At 46.2% G+C, this 18232-nt stretch overlaps 6 protein-coding genes across 10 annotated transcripts in view; 4 read left to right on the top strand and 2 right to left on the bottom strand.

Annotated features, from left to right (window-relative positions):
- LOC143377468 (cell growth regulator with RING finger domain protein 1) overlaps positions 1-4627 on the top strand; it is a 47990-nt gene extending 43363 nt beyond the window's left edge. For both annotated transcript variants that reach the window (XM_076828717.1, XM_076828716.1), the window contains exons 3-6: positions 1468-1639; positions 1788-1929; positions 2035-2142; positions 2467-4627. In XM_076828717.1, the coding sequence (XP_076684832.1) occupies positions 1468-1639; positions 1788-1929; positions 2035-2142; positions 2467-2919 (875 nt within the window). In that variant the 3' untranslated portion in view covers positions 2920-4627. The remainder of the gene's footprint in view (positions 1-1467; positions 1640-1787; positions 1930-2034; positions 2143-2466) is intronic.
- Positions 4628-4979: 352 nt separating this feature from the next.
- Spec2 (CDC42 small effector protein Spec2) lies at positions 4980-8312 on the top strand. Of its 3 annotated transcripts, none has more exons than XM_076828736.1 (3): positions 4980-5248; positions 5752-6041; positions 6136-8312. In XM_076828736.1, the coding sequence occupies exons 2-3, from the start codon at positions 5787-5789 to the stop codon at positions 6142-6144; spliced, it is 264 nt and encodes an 87-aa protein (XP_076684851.1). In that variant the 5' UTR covers positions 4980-5248; positions 5752-5786; the 3' UTR covers positions 6145-8312. The 3 variants fall into 3 exon arrangements, with proteins under 3 accessions (XP_076684851.1, XP_076684853.1, XP_076684852.1); XM_076828738.1 differs by lacking the exon at positions 4980-5248 and adding an exon at positions 5373-5491; XM_076828737.1 differs by lacking the exon at positions 4980-5248 and adding an exon at positions 5498-5685.
- On the bottom strand, positions 7474-11994 carry LOC143377471 (protein spaetzle). 2 transcript variants are annotated; one of them, XM_076828722.1, is made up of 6 exons: positions 11493-11994; positions 9671-9931; positions 9247-9426; positions 9112-9171; positions 8921-9024; positions 7474-8843 (listed from the first exon to the last, which is right to left on the bottom strand). In XM_076828722.1, exons 1-6 carry the CDS (start codon positions 11553-11555, stop codon positions 8591-8593), a joined length of 921 nt encoding a protein of 306 aa, XP_076684837.1. In that variant the 5' UTR covers positions 11556-11994; the 3' UTR covers positions 7474-8590. The 2 variants fall into 2 exon arrangements, with proteins under 2 accessions (XP_076684837.1, XP_076684835.1); XM_076828720.1 differs by having other exon boundaries at positions 9247-9440; positions 9676-9931; positions 11493-11984.
- A 1091-nt stretch (positions 11995-13085) lies between these two features.
- LOC143377469 (uncharacterized) lies at positions 13086-14832 on the top strand. Its single transcript, XM_076828718.1, has 5 exons — positions 13086-13331; positions 13427-13511; positions 13619-13830; positions 13900-14241; positions 14314-14832. Exons 1-5 carry the CDS (start codon positions 13212-13214, stop codon positions 14653-14655), a joined length of 1101 nt encoding a protein of 366 aa, XP_076684833.1. The 5' UTR covers positions 13086-13211; the 3' UTR covers positions 14656-14832.
- LOC143377473 (ninjurin-A) lies at positions 14633-15442 on the bottom strand. The gene has a single exon (XM_076828724.1). It carries the CDS (start codon positions 15440-15442, stop codon positions 14741-14743), a length of 702 nt encoding a protein of 233 aa, XP_076684839.1. The 3' UTR covers positions 14633-14740.
- A 978-nt stretch (positions 15443-16420) lies between these two features.
- LOC143377470 (uncharacterized) lies at positions 16421-18142 on the top strand. The gene has a single exon (XM_076828719.1). The coding sequence runs from the start codon at positions 17072-17074 to the stop codon at positions 18140-18142; it is 1071 nt and encodes a 356-aa protein (XP_076684834.1). The 5' UTR covers positions 16421-17071.
- Positions 18143-18232: the final 90 nt, after the last annotated feature.

Raw genomic sequence — 18232 nt, 5'->3', positions numbered from 1 at the left:
CGTAATTGCCGTACGGTACAGCAGCCTCTCCTCCGTGGCTGCGCTCGGGGCACGGATGCAGGCTGAGGAGGACCTCTTCTTCCGCCTGGGAGTCACCGAGGAGGCCGGGGCGGAGCTGCGGCTGCGAGGAGGCTGGTAAATAAAATCTGACTGACAAAACTCTGCGACCCAGTGGAATATACCAAACTCTCTGCGCAACGTCTGTCTATAAATATTCCTACAGCAAGTTACACTCTGGTTTCAGGCATTCCCGATTATCTGATCAGTTCAAGGCAAATGGGACGAGATCCCGGATGATGGGACGTCAAGAACGCTTTCAAGCTATCCATCCAGTGGGCCAGAAATACATACGTGTCCTTGCAATGAAAAAGAGTATCTGCCCGGCGCGGCCCAGCGCTCCCTGGAACGCTCGATTGGATACTTCGCCCGCGAGACCACGACGATCCGTCTTGGCAGCTTTCACTTTCGTTCGCACCGCGCTCGCGTGATCTCGAAACGATCTCGACGAGCCCGCACCGAGAACAGCGAGAATTTTTGGCCACGGCGAGGTGTCGGCCGGAGGAACCCCGGAAAGCCAAGCCCGAAGACCAAGGAGAAGCTCCGACGTTGTTGCTCCCTGGTGACACTCGGGTCGCCGTTCTTCTTTTAACTTCGTAGCGAGGCTCCGTGTAGGCTTTTCCTCTTATCGAGCGGGAACGATCCGCGGGGCCGGCTGTTCGTTAATTCACCCGGTAAACCGTGCTTCTTATCGCGCCGTTAATGTAGGCAAATATCGCGAGGCCGGGAGGCCGCATACATTTTGCCAAATTTGGGCGACGAGGTCGAGGCGATCGATTTGCATATGCAAGCGAGGCTGGGGCCAGAAAAGGGAGCTGGAAGCTAAGAATAATTCTCGTATTGTAATTGAGACTCCGGAGGCAGCTGAACGAGTGGGACACTTGAAACCTGCCTCTTAAATGCTTGAATTTTTAACGCGCTAATGGGTTTGCTTGGAGTTGGGTGCACTTGGGGGATTAGCGCGGAGATCTTTCCGGTATCTTCTATGCTCAATACCGTCAGGGTGAATCGAAACTGGTCTCTGAATCGCGTTCTCAATGGTAGCTGGGTAACCGCCCGAGAGAAGCTCCCCGAGCTAGTCTTGCGCGAAGGACAATGGTCAGTAGCAGAGGAATTAGAGCTGGAGGAAGCGTGCTCGCGGTCTCTCCTCTCACGCATGACCTGGAAACCTCATTGGCTCGCGGAGATATCTCCTAGCCAGGCGAGAGGAAAAAAGTCGAAAGTGGGCTTGTTATGCAATGAGTTTGAGTAACGACTAGGGACAACACGGTCACTGTACGCGCGATCGATGGGGAGCTCCTTTGCGTCTTACCCTTGCCCTTATCCGTCCCCCAAGCGGCGTCTTGCTCCGGTCGATGGAGGATGTGTAATCGGCGCTGGCAATAATGTGCTTGCAATTTGTTGTTTCAGAGGTGGAGTGCGAGGTGTCGAGCCAAGTGGAGTATTCCCTGCAAGCGATCTGGGGCGTCAGCATAAGGGAGCTTCACCTGGCGCTCTGGAAGCCCTGGAGCACCCTCAGAGACGCCTCCTTGAACGGCACGCTTCTTCAGGGCCACGCGCAGTACCTGACACCACCGCAAACGTATCCTTTGCTATGAAACGTGTAATAAGAGACATGGTCATTCCTGCGTTAGAGTTGTGGGTGGTTCTTAAACACTTGGAGGATTGTATCGTACTCGAAGTACTCTCTGATTGGAACAATGGCTGATCCTTGACCGCGAAATATACAGTAGACAACCGCACGGAGAGGAGACGCTGAGATTGTCGCTTCCCGCGCCAGAATTGGAGCTCGGGACGCCGCCGCGTCTTTGCTATCCCCTGGTCATCTTCCTGACTCGCAGGGATAACGGGGACCCCCATCCGGATGAAACCGTGGGTATCATTTTCCGTAGAAGCGCGAAGAAACCAGATTGTTAATGAGCAAGACAGAGGTTATCGTAGTTAATGGTGTTGGTTTGTTTTTTTTTTTATTGGCAGGTGGCACTGGTAAACGTCGTCCACATCAAAGACAGCGTCTGCACGCTGCCGACCTCGATCCTCGCGCAATATCTGAAGCAAGCTAACGGGCAGCTGTCCTGCCTTAAGGTGGGTTTTCTTCCAGCTCTTCCCTTTGCTACGACCTCCTTTCTTTGATGACTAATAAACACGCGAGGTGGTCCCCTAAACGGATCAGGTACCGCTATGGGCTCGATGAACCCGACACACGGACCGGTTGCCGCTGTTAAAGCTGAAATTGGGCAACGGTTAAACCCGGGCACACGTGTGAACCGAGCCGCCGTGTCTTTGGTTTGTCGTTGACTGGCGATTGAAAATAGATTGGTCATCTAATTAGAGATTTTGTGTCGGATGCCTGCACGAAAAAGTAGTTCTTGTTCCCGTTTCGTTAACGAAGTATCGTGTCCGTTGCAGCAACTGTATCTAGCAACCGGCAACTCCACGAACTACGTCGAGGGTGACGTGTCCTCCGGCTTGGGCTCAGCTCTGGCGCTCGCAGAGCCGTGCAACAACAACGGTAGTTCAGCGAGAGGCGCCCTGGTTGCTTCCGGCACCGGTGATCCCGAGGGTTCGCTGTGGAACACCGCGGGGGAGCAGCTCTGCGTCGTTTGCCAATATTTCCCACTTTCCCGAGCCCTGCTGCCCTGCAGGCACACCTGCATCTGCGCCTCCTGCTTCGGCAAGCTGGACCGGTGTCCCATGTGCAGAAGCCCGATCAAAAGCTACTTCTGCATCAGGGGCGAGGAGTACATGCCCCTGGAGACAGAGATCAATCCGTGCAAGCAGAGGCAAACGAGCCACGGGCCGACTCACTGGCTCCACGATTGGAACGACAGGCTCACCGATTTCCTTGGATTCGCGCGATAGAATACCCAGCTTATTCTTTCGTCCTGTTCCCGGATGTTGTACAGTAAGCGTGCAAGGCGATGCAGAACGAGCACCCGATTCGTTTCGAAGGGATTGTGTCTCTTGGCTGAGGCGGTCGTCTTTAGCCTCCTGCGAGTCCAATTGGACAGTCTGATAGCAAGGATGTGCAAGGCGGGGCATTAATTTGCCTTCATTTGTGGGACGAAGACACGAGGGAAGGATCCGCTTGGACGTGAGAAGTTGAGGCTTCGGAAGAACTTAGACGACAGGGGATGTGAAGCGATCGGGCAGAGTGGAATGTAGTTTCGATCGGAGTTCCCTATGGAAAATCTTCAGTTAAGAAAAACGACGAACTGATGTAGTTAAGAAACCCCGCAAACCGATCACTGGGAAGAACTTTTTCCTGCTTGATCTTATCGTTTGGTAACTCTAGGAGTTCGAAGGAGTCGTAGACCTTTCTTTTTTCTTTCGTACCTCTTTTTATAGTTGTGTCCTTCGACTCTGTTTTAAAGTTCAGAGGTTGGCAGACAGATGCACTTTGTTGAACGCTTAAGTGAACTTCAGGGCTGAAGATTCGTGCCGATTATCCTCGCAAACGGATAAGCGAAAGTGTTTAAATGATGAAAAGTCTCTAAATCAGAGACACCAAGATAATCTTTCAGATTTTTACCAAGTAACGTTAACTGTATAAATACTTAAGGTGTAAATACAAGCTAAAAGTAAGACGTGTCCGATTCTAAGATAAAGTATCTAATAATTAAGTTATTGATATTATTTCACATGATACGCAAAGTTTATTCGATAGATATAGAGATGTTAGTTCCGATATGCATGCCTTTCAAAGTATTCTTTTCCTCGTTTCGTTTCTTTTTAGTACAAAAAAAAGAAGAAAATCTCTTTCTCTCTTCTCTTTCTCTGTCTATCTATCTCTTTATCTCTCTGTCGTAATGCTCTGCCGTCCATGTGCAGCCATGGAGCTAACTTTTCGTAAAGTTCTTAGGAAAGCGCTACTCAAGAAAAGAATGTTGCTGAAAATTAATTTAAGGAGGATGTTGCGTTAACGTTTAAACTGTAAATACACAGACTGTGATAATTGTAATAACATCTATTACGTAACCCAGATACAAGAAAATGCCCCGAATTGTAGGGGCATAGCAAAGGATGGAATTGGAGCGGTTCAAAAAGGAACACGAAGTCATTCTCAGATTTCACACTGAATGCATATACGTTATATCAGACCTTTTTGTATCTCTAGGCACACGTGCAGAACGAAAGAATGACAAGACTCTCTTGCTGGGGGAGGGGTTTGTAATAAAATCTAATTTTCATCTTGGTTCAAATAAGAAACCATTGGTAACGTTTTGTGGACAGAAATTATTTGTGGGTTTAAGTGAATAATTCGCATTCTCTTAAACATTCTCCGATCGACTCGGAACGATGAAAAAATCTTCATTTCTTTTCGCGCGATAAGATACAGACGAGCGTGCAAAATATTACAAGCCCCGATATGTAGAAATATGGGAGTATGCGGGAGTACACGTGCTACTTCAAAAATTAATGGCCTCTGAAGTCAATGTTATTGTAGTCGAAGATCTTAACATCCTAATTTATATTTTATTCAGTACGTATGGCATTTCTGATGATGCGATAATGTCTGTATGCGAGAAATCCTGTATATAATTTATTTAATAAAGCGTACTCATGCTGTCATGCTGTGTTCTTCGTACACAACGTAGAAGATTACCGAGGAAGTTAATCAAGGACCGGAATAATTAAAGCGAAGAAAATCAATGTAATTTTATTAATTTTATTCAATTCTTTATACACTGCTTTATACAATTCTTTAGCTACTCGGATTCTTCAGAATAATCGAAGTACCGAAATTCGTGCGATCTGCTGAAAAACCATTGCTTAATTGTTTCAAATTTTCTAGGTCCCCATAAAAGCATCTGTAAGATTCATCCAAGCATGTTCTTTGTGATGAGGCTTCTATGGATCGGCGATTGTCGTCTACATTCGACAATCTTCGGGTTCTCTCGTGCCCCTCGCGACTTACGGTATATTTCACTATAGTGATGACCGTTGGTCACGTTGACGGTCGGCGTTAGAATCCGTGGGTTCGAATTTCTTCCAAACGTCAGCCAATATTCTGCAGAAAGACAGAAAGACAGAGCGATTTTTTTCTTTATCCGCGCAGAAACATGCTGTTGAAAGATCCGGTCATACACGATCGTCCGACGACGATCCGACGAGCAGATTAGAAGGGAAAAGAAGGACGGATCTGCATGCCTTGTAGAAATTCGTGCGAAAGTCTGCGTCTTGGGGGCCGGTGCGTATTGTCTACCTGCTCTTTGTTCTCTCGCGAGATCGATTGTTTTTCGCCCCCGTCGGAGTTTCACCTCTGTTATGGTTCACCGCGAATAGAAGGCTACACAAACGGCCCCGATGTCCTTTTCAGGCGCACGTAAACTCATCGATCAGAAGGGAATGTTTGTTTTGCTCCTCTCTGCCTTCGAGTCTCGAGCCATCGCGAAGGTTAGACCGAACGACGGTACGATCACTTGACGACCTGGTAAGCTCGCGAACGCCAGCCTGACTCATTCGTTCTGCGATAAGGCGACACAAATCTCATCCACGCGAGGTCTTATTCAATTATATCAATTAAGGGAAAAAAGTAATGAAATTCGGAGTCAGGCTTAGGAAGAACTCGATGAAAAATTGAAGACTGCTTTCACGTTTAGCTTTTCTTCCTTCGGACTTGATACAGTTTAGTTTGAATTTATTCGCGAGGCGATCACCATTGCTCGCAGGTTATACGATATTGTGTTTCAGGTTTCGGAGAAGTAATCGAGAGGAATAAGGGAACAATGGCTGGCAGCGGAGATTTATGGGTGCAGTGCTTTACCTGTTGTTTGACGCAGCAAGGACCAAGAACGCGCAATGGAAGGCAGAGGTCACATCAGAGACTAAGGCTAGATCCCAGTATGATCGGAGTGCCCACGAACTTCAGGCACACCGCGCACATTAGCAGCGGAGACCTCGATATGACCAGTGCACAGTTATCGAACATTCAGTCGCAGATGCAGATGAAAGGGGGCTACGACAATGCGTACGGTGTTAAGGTACGGTTGCTTACATCGGCGTTGTACTGGATAGTAGTGGAATGTTGCTATAGAGCGAAGGTAATTGACGGGACACCGATCGTTTCTGTTTCAGGCATGTTGAGAATAGTTCTAAGACGCTGTTAGACTGGCCTGCATCTTGTAACGGGGCTATAAAAATGACTGAGTTTTTTCTATCTGTGTTCCTTGCACTAAGACAAACATATACACGACGTCGTTGCACGTGAGATGAAGCGACGCAGTTTTTGACACATTTTTATCCGTAAGGGCAAGTTACACATGCCACGATGGAAGTTACTCTGATCCGCGCAGAGACATTGTTGAGAAACAAAATTTACGTTTCACTTTTAAGGTGCATTTAACTTTTGTATTATTTTTTTTAAATCTCACAGCGAAGACTGAATGCTCGTTAGGAACGAAAACTGCCACATTATACACTTTTCCGGTGCATTTCTTTCGTGATCTACGATAACTCTTCCATTTAAAGAAATCGATCGATCTTTAACGATCCGCGTGGTAGTGTACTAACATATTAGTTGTTATATACGCGTGTTAATTGTATTTACACCTTTCCGGTAGGAGAATGACTCTCGAAGTAGTAGGCTTATTGCTCGTAAGCGTTAGACACCGTTTTTATACTTCCAAGTGAGACTTTAAGTACTCCGCGTCGCGTAGTAGTGGTTTTGTAAAAAGAAAGAGATGTAGGGAGGACGTATATGCTGCATGGTTCACCCGTGCCGACTAATGGATAAATATTTTAGCGTATATACGATGAACGTCCAAGTTCACGAAGCACGGCCCATTTTTCCTATTTCTGTATTCACCCCTGAATAGGGCGTATAAACCTACATTAGGTCATTTTTGGAACGTAGATGTGTTAGAAATTGAGGAAACAAAAAAAAAAGATTTATACGTAATTGCCTAGTCTATAACCATTCTATTACACCTCATCAATTATACTAGCCATTGTTTGTTATATTATACTTTCGTCTTATAAATCGAGATCTCCCGGATCATCGTGGACCAGTGTGAAAGGTGCGAGGAAAGGGGGGAGGAAGGAATCCGCGGATCCTCTAAAATCTAATTTATATGGAAAAGTATATTTTGACACTAAATCTAAAACATGACTAGATAATCTTGTAGCAAAACTATCTGTAAGTGAATATATCTCTTATACAACGTATTCACTCCCCCCCGGTATCCGACTTATGCACGACAATATGGTTTTGGTGTTCGGATAAGAATAAATGTAAAATTGAGAAATTCTAATGGATAAGTATTCGATTAACCGTAACGAAACATGCGTTGAAAGGAAGGGTAGAACGTAGCTCTAAGTATTGTATTTAATATGTAAGAATAAATCTGTGTATTTGCAATCTAGGATCCTCCGCGTGGTTCCCCGAGTTATTATAAAGAAAATTCGAAACATACCTTCCGTTTTCAACCATTTCCAATATATTTAGTTACATTTCTGTAACAATGAAATAACAAAATGTCTCTTATACGATAAAAATGTTATTTCTTATATAGTTTCATTATCTCTTTTAAATTACATCCTCTTTTACAAGTAAAAAAAATACATATATATATATAGAAATTCTTAACTTAGATGCATTAGAACCGAAATCTACCAACGACGAATATATATTATCATTCCTTTAAACACTTTACAAGGAAGAATATTCATTACTGTCGAAACTATGTACAAAAGAAGTGATGTTCCTAAACTAACAATCACAAAGTCGATCTCGATGGCTATAATATCACATAGTATCACACGATACAGATCCAGATTCGTTTCAGAGACTTGCGCTTCATCCCATTGACGCGAAATATTCTTTTGAAAGCTCTCACTCGGAATGTATTCGATTACAAACTTCAAAGAAGCGCGTAAAACAGTACTCGCTTTGAAAAGAATATTCTGCGCGATCAACAGCTGCGTACGTAAAACGCGTTTAACGAAATTGTACTTTAAATATATATATATATAATAACATACGTACACCGACAGCCACGCTGTGCTCTTAAATATTCTATACATCCATGGATTATGGATCATCGAAGAAACGCCCTGCGAGTCTTTTTACCATTCGCTAGCTCGTCGTTCTCGCCAGCTAAGCTGGCAGATCACCCCGCGTGTCTTAAAGTTTCTTTATACGCGTATATATATTCTCGTATATACATAATGTTATATATCCTTATATTAAAAGCCAGAACGCGAGACCGCGGATAAATACAAGCTTCGAATGTTTATTTGAGTGGTGATAAAAACAGCAACCGGTATTTGCAAAAAGAAACTGGGGTAACTTGCAAAGCTACGCGATCTCGATATTTAAGACGATAGCCTGCGCTACAACCTTTAATCATACAATATTTCTTTAGAGACACTACTTGCCCACGGGCTCAAGAATTTCCGATACTGTACTTCCAATCTATGGAATGCCTCTCGGCAGCGAATGTACTCTGAATGCATATTTGTCCAAAGTCTCTCTGAGAGTCGAAGGGATAGCTCTCTCAGAAGGGCTGCTCTCCTTGTATCCTTGAAACGTTCATTTCCTTCTGCGCGTTTTAGCAGGCGAGACTTGGCTTCTCTGGTCCTTGATGTTCACGCCCAGTCTCGTGTGCGGACTCTCGGTGAACGAAACGTGACAACAGCAGCTCGATGGGAACCTGAAGGTGTCCTGGACAATCGTATTGTTCGCCTGTACCGACGCGAGCTGCCTGTAAACGTACTTCTGCTTGCAGCTCGTAGTGTAGCCCTCCGCAGTGGCACCGATCGTGCTACAGCTGACATCCTCCTTGCTGCAAACGATACAGAAAATTGGTAACATTTATAAACCTCCCTGCTTCGACGGAGCCCGCCTTCCTGGGATACGTACACACACTTTTCGACGTGTATACCCTGCTTGAAGTTATCTTGGTTCACAATAAACTTCCACTGGTTGTCCTTGGTCTCCCCCGATTGAGGATATATCACTTGTTCCTGCACAGGGGAGCATGTGTTTTAATCCATTTACTTTTACATTCGTTGCGCTTTTTAAGGAAGAGGCTTGAGTGTATTCGTACGTACCGTGGACACGCAAAGGGGCACGTCATCCATCGCGTCGATCCTCTGGGCTATATCTGGCATCTGAAGAGGAGATCGAACGTGTTAGAGGAAAGTATAGAAATCTACTTTATAGTATTTAAATGAAATCCTGCTAACTATATCCACGCTTGCTAGGTACTTGAGATTTTCGTTCCGCTGGATCGCGTTGTTCACTAAATCCTCAGGATAGTTCTCTGCCGTGACGCAATACGTAGATCCCTCGCAACTAGGCACGTGATGATTCTGCTTCTGATTTATTTCTCCGGGAAAGACAATCTTGCCGTCCGATTGCATCTCCTCCTCCGATGGAACTGATAACGAACAACAACAGGTAATTTCATACAGCTTAGCATATTTCGAGATAGCCATTTGTCAATAAGCTGTCTTAGAATAATTCAGAATTCTGAATAATATGAAAAACTGTGTAAGCGCGAAATCTTCAGTTAAAGTGCAACTGTATCCTCCAGTCCCTTAACAGATTATATCGAAAGCGGTCATCATTTACGTTTAAATTCTCCCGCCAAATCTGCTTCTCCGGCACCGTACCTTGTTTTCGCAGACCTATGAAACTCCGCGGTTGAGGTTTCACGGCGTCACGCCGTGCCCTTCCATGTAGTCGATCATTGCTGTCGAGCCTTTCAGGTTCAAGGGCTTTTTCATTCAGTCTCTCGACGTTATCCCGCGTTTGCCTCCGCACGAAAGTTGGTTGAAACGATCGCTCACTGTTATCGACGTAGTGGTCAACGTTCCCCTTGCTGTGATTGCTGCTTCGGTGTGGATACGCGTCAACGTCTTGTGCTGTCTGAAAGAAATTCAAGTGTCATCGTAACGGTATGTGCGAGCACCACTGGACACCTCGCCAAGATGTAAGTACCGTACACTACTATTATCTTTTTTCACTCTTGCGCGAAGCACGTAACGTCTACGCCATTCATTCCGAAGGATTGAAATTGCCGATGTCTCTTTCTCTTCTGAGATTTCGAAGCAAGACAAACGCCTGCATAAGTAAATACTCGTGGATTTACGAGAATAATCGTATTTAGCAGATTTTCTTTTCTTTGAACGGGAGTTCTTAACGCAATTATTAGATGATATTAATCGGTAATTGATTGAGGGAACTGAATGTAATTTTGAGAGGTCTACGTGAAAATGTTTGAGAACCCCTGCTTCAAAATATTCAGTGACGCCAAGTTTAAAAGCTCCCGCGAAATCGCTGGAAATTCTGGGCGGGCAAAATCATGCGCAGATATGGCGGCGCATCGCGCACCGTAAACACGAGAAGAATACCCTCGAAACAAGAAAACAATAAAAGGTGTGGTCTAATAATAAACGTTACGGCAGAATTTTCAACGCGACAATAAAGCAACGGAAATTATCGCGAATCTCGACAGTTCTATTACTCCCGCGATATCGACAGCTTAATGTTCTTCTCCTTAAAACTCGTCTCTGAAAACGCTTGGAGGAAGAACAGAACACGGAAGGTTTCTATTTATATTTCCATCGTTCCAAGGAAAATATCAAGTAGTACCGTGAATCGTGAAGATTTATCTAAAAGCGGCACGTGTATTTGGAATTTATGAGAGTCGTGCACGAATACCATTCGCTCTTAAGTAGACGAAATCGATCAGCAATCTTGTCATACCGTGAATTATATGGCCACAAACAACGAGTGGGCAACAATCTGGAGCCGAAAAATCAAAGCTCAACTTTCCTTCGACCTCTCGTCGTTGCTGTGATAAAACAGTTTAAAATTAACCATTCAATTCGACACTCAAGTTCACCCTGACCACGAAGATACTGTTACACAGCGATAACACATCTCGGGTTACGTAAATATGACCGGCCGGTTGCTAATTTCTGTTCTGCCAACGCTAATCATAATTCTCTACCGATACGTGACGAACACGTTTCGAGTCTCGGTTGCATTAAGATTTTTCTATCCATTAAGGATTCCCCTTAGAAGAGACACTCTCGTGCAAAATTCCAAAGTAAATTCTGCTGAATTAGTAGCATTAGTTTATAGTCACAGTCATGTATCTTACACAACTTTCTTTTGTTTAGCAACTCCTTAACCCTTCCCAAGAATCCTGAAGCTGGGCCGTTTCATTTAACTGGAATCCACTGTGTACACGAGACGTCGATCGCGTGCCCACGGTGCAACGAAGTTTCGTAAACAAGAGCTACAATCATTACATGCTGTGCCCACGCGATACAAGATCAAGGAGAACGAGTCTATTATATGACAAAAAAAAAGAGATGTTATTACACCAACGTAAATCATCGCACAGTCGTCAAAATATTTCAATGCGTTCGCAAGCCAGCGTGTATGTATATACGTCGGTAAACAATGTCTTAACCCTTACCAACGCCACGAGAAGGCACAGCTCGACGAGCGCTAGAATCGCACCACCGTATCCTCGTCCCATTTTCTCCGTACTTTCGGCGAACAGTCGCGACAGTTTTCGTTCCCTGTGATTCCTGCGAGTGTGATTCGGCCGTTTCGCGTCCGCGGCACATGAAACCGCAGTCAGTCCACTATTCACCCGGGTCACACAACGTTATTCCGCACTTCAGTTTATTACAGCCGGTTCTTTGCGCGTCTCGAAGGAGCCAGCGCCTGTCGCCCGTAACGATAACGATAATACACTCCACGCGTTCTTATCCGTTCGTAGGGAAGCTGGACCACGAAGGCGACCGTTATCAGAGCGTGTTGCACGCCGACAGCGTTGGACCGCGCGCTAAGAGAAGAATGAAGTGGCGAGCCCCGATCGTGGAGGGATCGCTCGGCGATCCTGCACGTTCGACCGATCGCACGCGATTGACCTGCTCCATGCGCACCAGTAGGTGGGGTGCCCGTCACATCTATGGCCGGTAATCGTGGGCCTGAGGGTATGGGGCCGAAGGGGGCGACCCCTCGACTGCCAGTTACGAGGTGACGACTTATCCGTCGTTGCTCGCTAATTAATTAATGTTCACGCGGGTGCACGTGTTCGTCCTCCCTTGATTATCCAGTTTGTAATTTTGGGTCCGATGCAAGGCGATGCCTTCTTTCTTTTGTAATTGATGTAATAGTGGGAAGTGGAGGATAGTACATGGGTATGGTAGGAAAATACGAGGCTGTCTAAGTGTAAGATACGTATGCACGTGGTCGGAATTTTGCGAAATGGATGGGGATAAGAATGTTGGGGGAGGTAACAGTGATTTAGAACCGAGAGATTATTGTCTACGACAGTGTCAGGTACTTGAAATGTTATATTGCCGTTCGATTTAGTAGGGTGTGTGACAGAAATTTTATTACGGTTAACGATGAAAACGTGAACGTTTGTTTGAATAATGCCCAACTCCGCGTGACTCTACGCGTTGTATTCACGAGTCCCATTGTCCCTGGGAATTGCATTGTTGGAGTTACGGAGTTGGTTGATTGGTACTAGGAGGTTACCGGGAACAAAGGGAATCTGCCGTCAGTCAACAGGTGGCAAGAACGCCGAGTTAGCGACTACCTGCCGATTCCCACAATAAAGCGCGCGACCGTAATTACGCGGCCAATGATAATTGCCGTTGAAGCATTCTTACTCAGCCACGTAGCCCGGTTCTTTTAGTTTTGTTCCGCCGAACGGAGAGAAGTTCAGAATTATCTTGGAAACAACGTGGCCCGCTCTAACGACGCTATGGAATTATAATTAAATCTCAATTAGAAAGCGGCTCATCAAAAACTCCTCTAATTAAGAAACATTTATCTTCGACCCAGATAAATACGGCTATTATGCGAAGAAAGACGCCTGGAATTCGGGGAACGCGCGGCTCGATAATACATAACGATCATTTAGTTCCTCATCTCCGTGTCATTAAAAGATACAAAGGGAATCTGTAAAATTAAGGTTTGTAGAATTCTAAGCTTTACTCAAATTAGAATACTAATGCGCATCGACTAACAGATTCCATTAAAACGAGATGTATGGACGAAAAAGGATGCTGTCCTTCGTATGATCAAACGCGTAAATGTAAAAAAAAAGGCAAGAGAGTTGCGCGCCAAGTCGAAGCCGCGCGCGTGGGACGTCAGTTTGATTTGAATCGGCGACAGCATGTCCGACATAAAAAGCGTTTTGTCTCTGTTATGTCAGCATTTAAATCTGTCGGCGAATGTCACGATGAAACCCGAGCACTTTAGGCTAGCGAAATTCAACGGCACGGCCGAAATTGTCGTGAGTGTTTTGAGCGCGATATCACATAACCTATATCAGTTTGCGTACAATACTAAAAACAATAATTCTAATCGATGATCTATTTTCTGTATTAGACTGAGACATTCTGGGAAGTCCTGAATGTCTTAAGTTTCCACGCCGTCAGACAGAAACGGGCCGAAATTAATTTTCAGCAGTATGGTAACTTTTGTCGATGCTTCTCTTCGAATCTCCGCTTGACTGTATTTATATTGTACAGCAGTCTGCAAACTTTGGCGACTACGCTTACAGATCTAACGTATTTTTAGACACAGTGTGGGCCACCAAATTGTATTTCGCTTACTTAGAATACCCGGCTGTAGAGTTTTATGCTTCGAGCAAGGACAGTAAAAGCAACAGGCAATTATTATTAGCTTTTGGGTGGATTCTTGGAACACAGAATATTCTGGGCATTATCGTTAGGATAAACGTGGCTGGCAGTGTACTTGGAAGAGAATGTTCACGCTCTAATGATTCAGAAGTAATTTGTTCGTTGGAAATAATTTGCAAGGGATATTAGATTAGGGACTTAGATGTACGAATTTTTCAGAAACCCAGTGTAGAGTACAATGTGCCAGAGACACTGACTGCGCAGATGAACAGTATATTACACTTAGGTGGCAAAGTGAATTGTAATATAAAAGAGATATCGGAACTGATTTCTGAGAGAGCCAAGTTAGTCAGCAAAGTACACGCCGCGAGTATTAATGCCAGCGGTCTCCCACATCTGAGCGTGTCAGAGTTAGCATTGGTAAAACGTCTTGCGACTGTTAATAAAAATGCGCCGTCCGAGGAGGATCATAGATATTTGAAGGAACTGTCCACTATTGGTAGTCTATTAGATATTCATACAAAGTGGTTGAAGAAACAATATATATTTTTCGATTGGATGGTAAATGGTGCAGACTTTTTGCAAGCTTACTTGCTGCGCAAGGTGGTAGAATGATGGTAACAAAAATTTCAGGTAACAGTAGTGGACGAGCAGAACAAATCTCTAAGTAGCAGTTTAAACGATATCGATTGCGGCGAACTTTCAAAATTCATTTCATTGTTACACCACATTATACAAGAGAAGCTCCAAGCTCTATCTTCCAAAGAGGCATCCGAAGATCCTCAGGGTTCCAAATCCCAATGTGTATCGCGGTTGCTGAGATCTCCGAGCAACAACAGGGAGATGCAAAGTTGGTTGGCAGACATCACTGCTGAACTAGACGAAGAAACAAAAGGGCTGTCCAGAAATAAGGAGAAGCTGTCCAAGGAATTGAAAGAAATACTACGCCTAATCCCTTCCTGTATCCAGCTTTAATTTTCATAACAAAATAAAAAAGGCTGCTTACAACTAAACGAACACAGTGGACTTACAAGTACAGAGTATCTTTAGGATCACATTATTACGTCCCTACTGTGATATTAGGGACCGTCGTCGCTTGGTCGACCACCCCGAACGAGGAAATGAAAACATTAAAAATGGTCACGAGGAATATACCAATGACGGTCCAATTATTAGCTCGCTCGGCTTTGCACATCTGGTCGTCATCCTTGACGTTGTACCTGCTGTTCCATATCAGACCTATCCCGACAGCGATTTGCAAGAACAAGCTAGCGCCTATCATCACCAGCGAAGGATAGTAGTAAGGATGCCCTCCGTCAGTCTGTAGGACGTAGCGCAGTTGGTTGGCATTGGCGGACAGGAGAGCCAGGTCCATCATCCCCTGAGCCAGCGTCTTCTTGTGTTGATAGATATTAACGTCGGGTATCGTCTGAAGCGGTGGCTGCGGGAAGAACGGACTTCTGCCATCGGGGAAGCTGGGAACGTCCAGAGACCGTGGTTCAGCGGGCAGGAGGCCATCGTCCACCCCTCGATTGTCGAAGCCGATCGGCGGTTTCCCTTCTGGTTCAAGGTCGTCGATCTCTGGCCCAGAAGTTGGTCGAGGATTGTTCGTGTTGTCCGTCTCCAGCATAGAGCCGAGCCGCGGTCTAAAGGTCGCCGCTAGCTCTTCCGAAGAAGCTACCTTAGTCAACGGCTCCGTGGCTTCATTGTTCACCTCGTCCATGAAGATTATCTCATCACTAATTGGTTTTATCCGCGACATAGTTTATCGCACTGCACAATCAATTACAGTTGACTTTGTATGTTCACAGCTTCAGTACCTTCCAAGCGTTCTCAGTGCACAGAAAAAGCACGGTTCTGAAGGTCCAACATTAGCACGCGCAGTCTCTTGCACCAGGTATCGCGCACAGTTTATTCAGCGGCAGGCTCCCTTTGTTCCCTCCGCGACTGGTTCGCGAACAAAAACAGTAGACCGAACCGCGAATTAGGATTGCAAGAACGGAAGCCTGCGGTTTATCCGTCCTCCTTGAATGCTAACGCGCCGCACGTCCTTTGCGTCTCGCGAGGAAGAAAGCCTTCTCGTGCCCGATCGTCGCTGGCGCTCAGCTGGAACCGATCTGCACGGTGGAAACAGATCGATGGGGATACTCTAGTCCCCATTCACTGAATCTGACTCAGCTGATTCACGACCGGGCTCTTGAGGTCACAAACGTCACGATTCCCACGAACACTGGATTTACCAGTTTCGTTGGGGCCGTTATTGTACCGTATCGCCGTGATTAAGCGTTTCAGTGACGCTCCGGTTTTCCTTGTTCCTCTCGGGGCGCACTATTTAGATCGTGATACGTCATTAGAGTTCCTTAGCGCGGAGTTTTGGCGCGTATCGATTGAATGAATACCTCTCCATTCACGGGGCAGCAGCCAGTGATCACTGTGAGATTTAAGGTTTCGTTGTAAACACAAAGGTAGAACCAGGGGAACGATTAAGATTCCGAACGACTTGCGTGATACTGCCACCTGCCCCGGAGGGTTTGTTCAAAAGAGCCTCTCTAAACGCTTTATGTCAAGGCTTCCGTGTCGTAGAAGGGGAATGGCACGGCTCCAACGAAACCTTGCTAGATCGTGGATATGTAACTATAAATAATGTGCTATTGTCGTTCGCGGAATCACCGAAACGCGGGAATACGATTCCCTTCGAAGTAAAGGAGAAGAAAATCGATAGTTTCTGTTCCCGCGATACGTCGAGGCAAAGATTCTGTTTAAGAAATTTCCAGATTCTCACATTCAGACATTTCCTCCTTCTCTTTCAAGTTGCAGAAAGAAGAGCTAGTAGTTCCAGCAAAACGTATAATGAAGATTTCCGCTTCAGATGTGTATGGGTGGAGTGCGAAAGTGTTTCGCTGTATTTCCCCGCCATCGTGGGTGATTCCCAATGCGACGCATGCCTCGTTTGCCAAATGATCAGCGGTCCGCCACGGACGGGCAGCCAGCAACAATCGCATTGCGTAACTTATACGGGGAACCGCGAACTGCATTCATCAAACAGGAAGTTTCCAGATTGCGAAGCATCTCGCGCCAGAATCTACCGTATAAACTACTTCACTTCTTTTATTTCCCACGCGCTACGATGATATCCTTGAGCGCAAATTCTGAATACACCAAACGCATCCATACCCGCGATACTCCGCTTACCGATGACTTATGGGCTCTAAAATTACCCAGGGCAATTCTATCTCCGTATAACTGTGTAGGATCACGGTATCGAGCCAGCCCGTCGTCAAGTAAACAAACCCATTCCCGCTCGCTGAGATTCAGGAGGCGGCATTCCTCCAGTCGTGGTCGAGCATTCCTTCATCTCGTCAAGCATAGAAGGATGTGAGGAGTATTGAACATGAAGACTCAAAAGTGTTGCGCCCACTGTCCAGGGAAGCTTGTTTCCGCGAGCAGCAACGAGTCGCACGAGTGCAGCCAGCCGAAATACGTTTCTGGGAACCTGAGGGTGTCTTCTCTAAGTAAACACGTTCCGTCGGAGTATCCCCAAAGGAGGGTCATCGAGGAAGATCTGTCGAAGCCGTTACCGGAGGACCGACCCTCTTGCCACGACCAGTTCGCCCTGGCGAAAAGACTCCACGCACAGAATCTGGAGCACCAGCCTCTCCCCGACAAAGTCGACGACTCCGTTTTCAAGAACATTGCTCAGGGACAGGCTTGCCGTCGACTTTCCTCAGGAGGATCTTGCGGCTGCTGCCAGCAGGGACCTGAGGGCTGCTCCAAGAAGTTAAACGGACGTTATGGGCCAGTTCTCGGCTGCAAGGAGCCGAAAACGAAGATGGACCTGGCTATCTGCTGGGAGGCTCCCCTAGATCCGATCTACGAGCCCTCTAGACCGACTCATATCGACGGTTCCGAGGGCGGACTAGCGCCAGCGATCTTCACGTTGGTTCAGCGCAGCCCGAGCTCCACGACTTCCCTTCGTTCGGGGACCACGAAGGGCGAGGAGCATTGTCAGGATCGATCCAGGGCAGAGGGAACCCCTGATCACTCTGAGAATAAAAGAGAGGCTCGTAAGGGAAGTGGGTGTGAATGTCTCTGCAAGGGTTTGAATGGAATGAGTATCTCGAAGAAGCCAGATGAACGAGCCATGAGAGCACCCTTCAGGAAGTGCGTGGCCTGCGAGCCGAGGAACTTCAAGGGCGATCCCAGATTGATCAAGTCGGCAGTTGGTTTAGCGTTGGGCCTTGAAACAGGCGAGACTCAACGGAGGAAAGACGCCAAGGCGACGGTACCCAGACCGAGGACTCCCTTCGCCAGAAGATCCTTCTGCATCGACACTTTGGCACCTCCCTTTAGCGTCATGAACGGGTGCAGAGGTGCCGATTACCCGGAACACTGGAGGCTCATGTCCGTCTACCAGCAGTCCTACAAAAACCCCTATAGGCGGAGGAACTCGCATCGCTGCTAGCTTGTACACTAAGTGCCCAGAGAAACGCGAGGCTGAGACTAGGAAACTATATTCGTAACAAGAATGCTATTAAACTCTCCTAATGCTAAT

Source organism: Andrena cerasifolii, chromosome 16 (genome assembly GCF_050908995.1).
Source record: "Andrena cerasifolii isolate SP2316 chromosome 16, iyAndCera1_principal, whole genome shotgun sequence".
In the NCBI taxonomy this organism is placed as follows: domain Eukaryota; kingdom Metazoa; phylum Arthropoda; class Insecta; order Hymenoptera; family Andrenidae; genus Andrena; species Andrena cerasifolii.
Note: the sequence above shows the minus strand (reverse complement) of the source record. Positions and strands in the feature narration are given on the sequence as shown.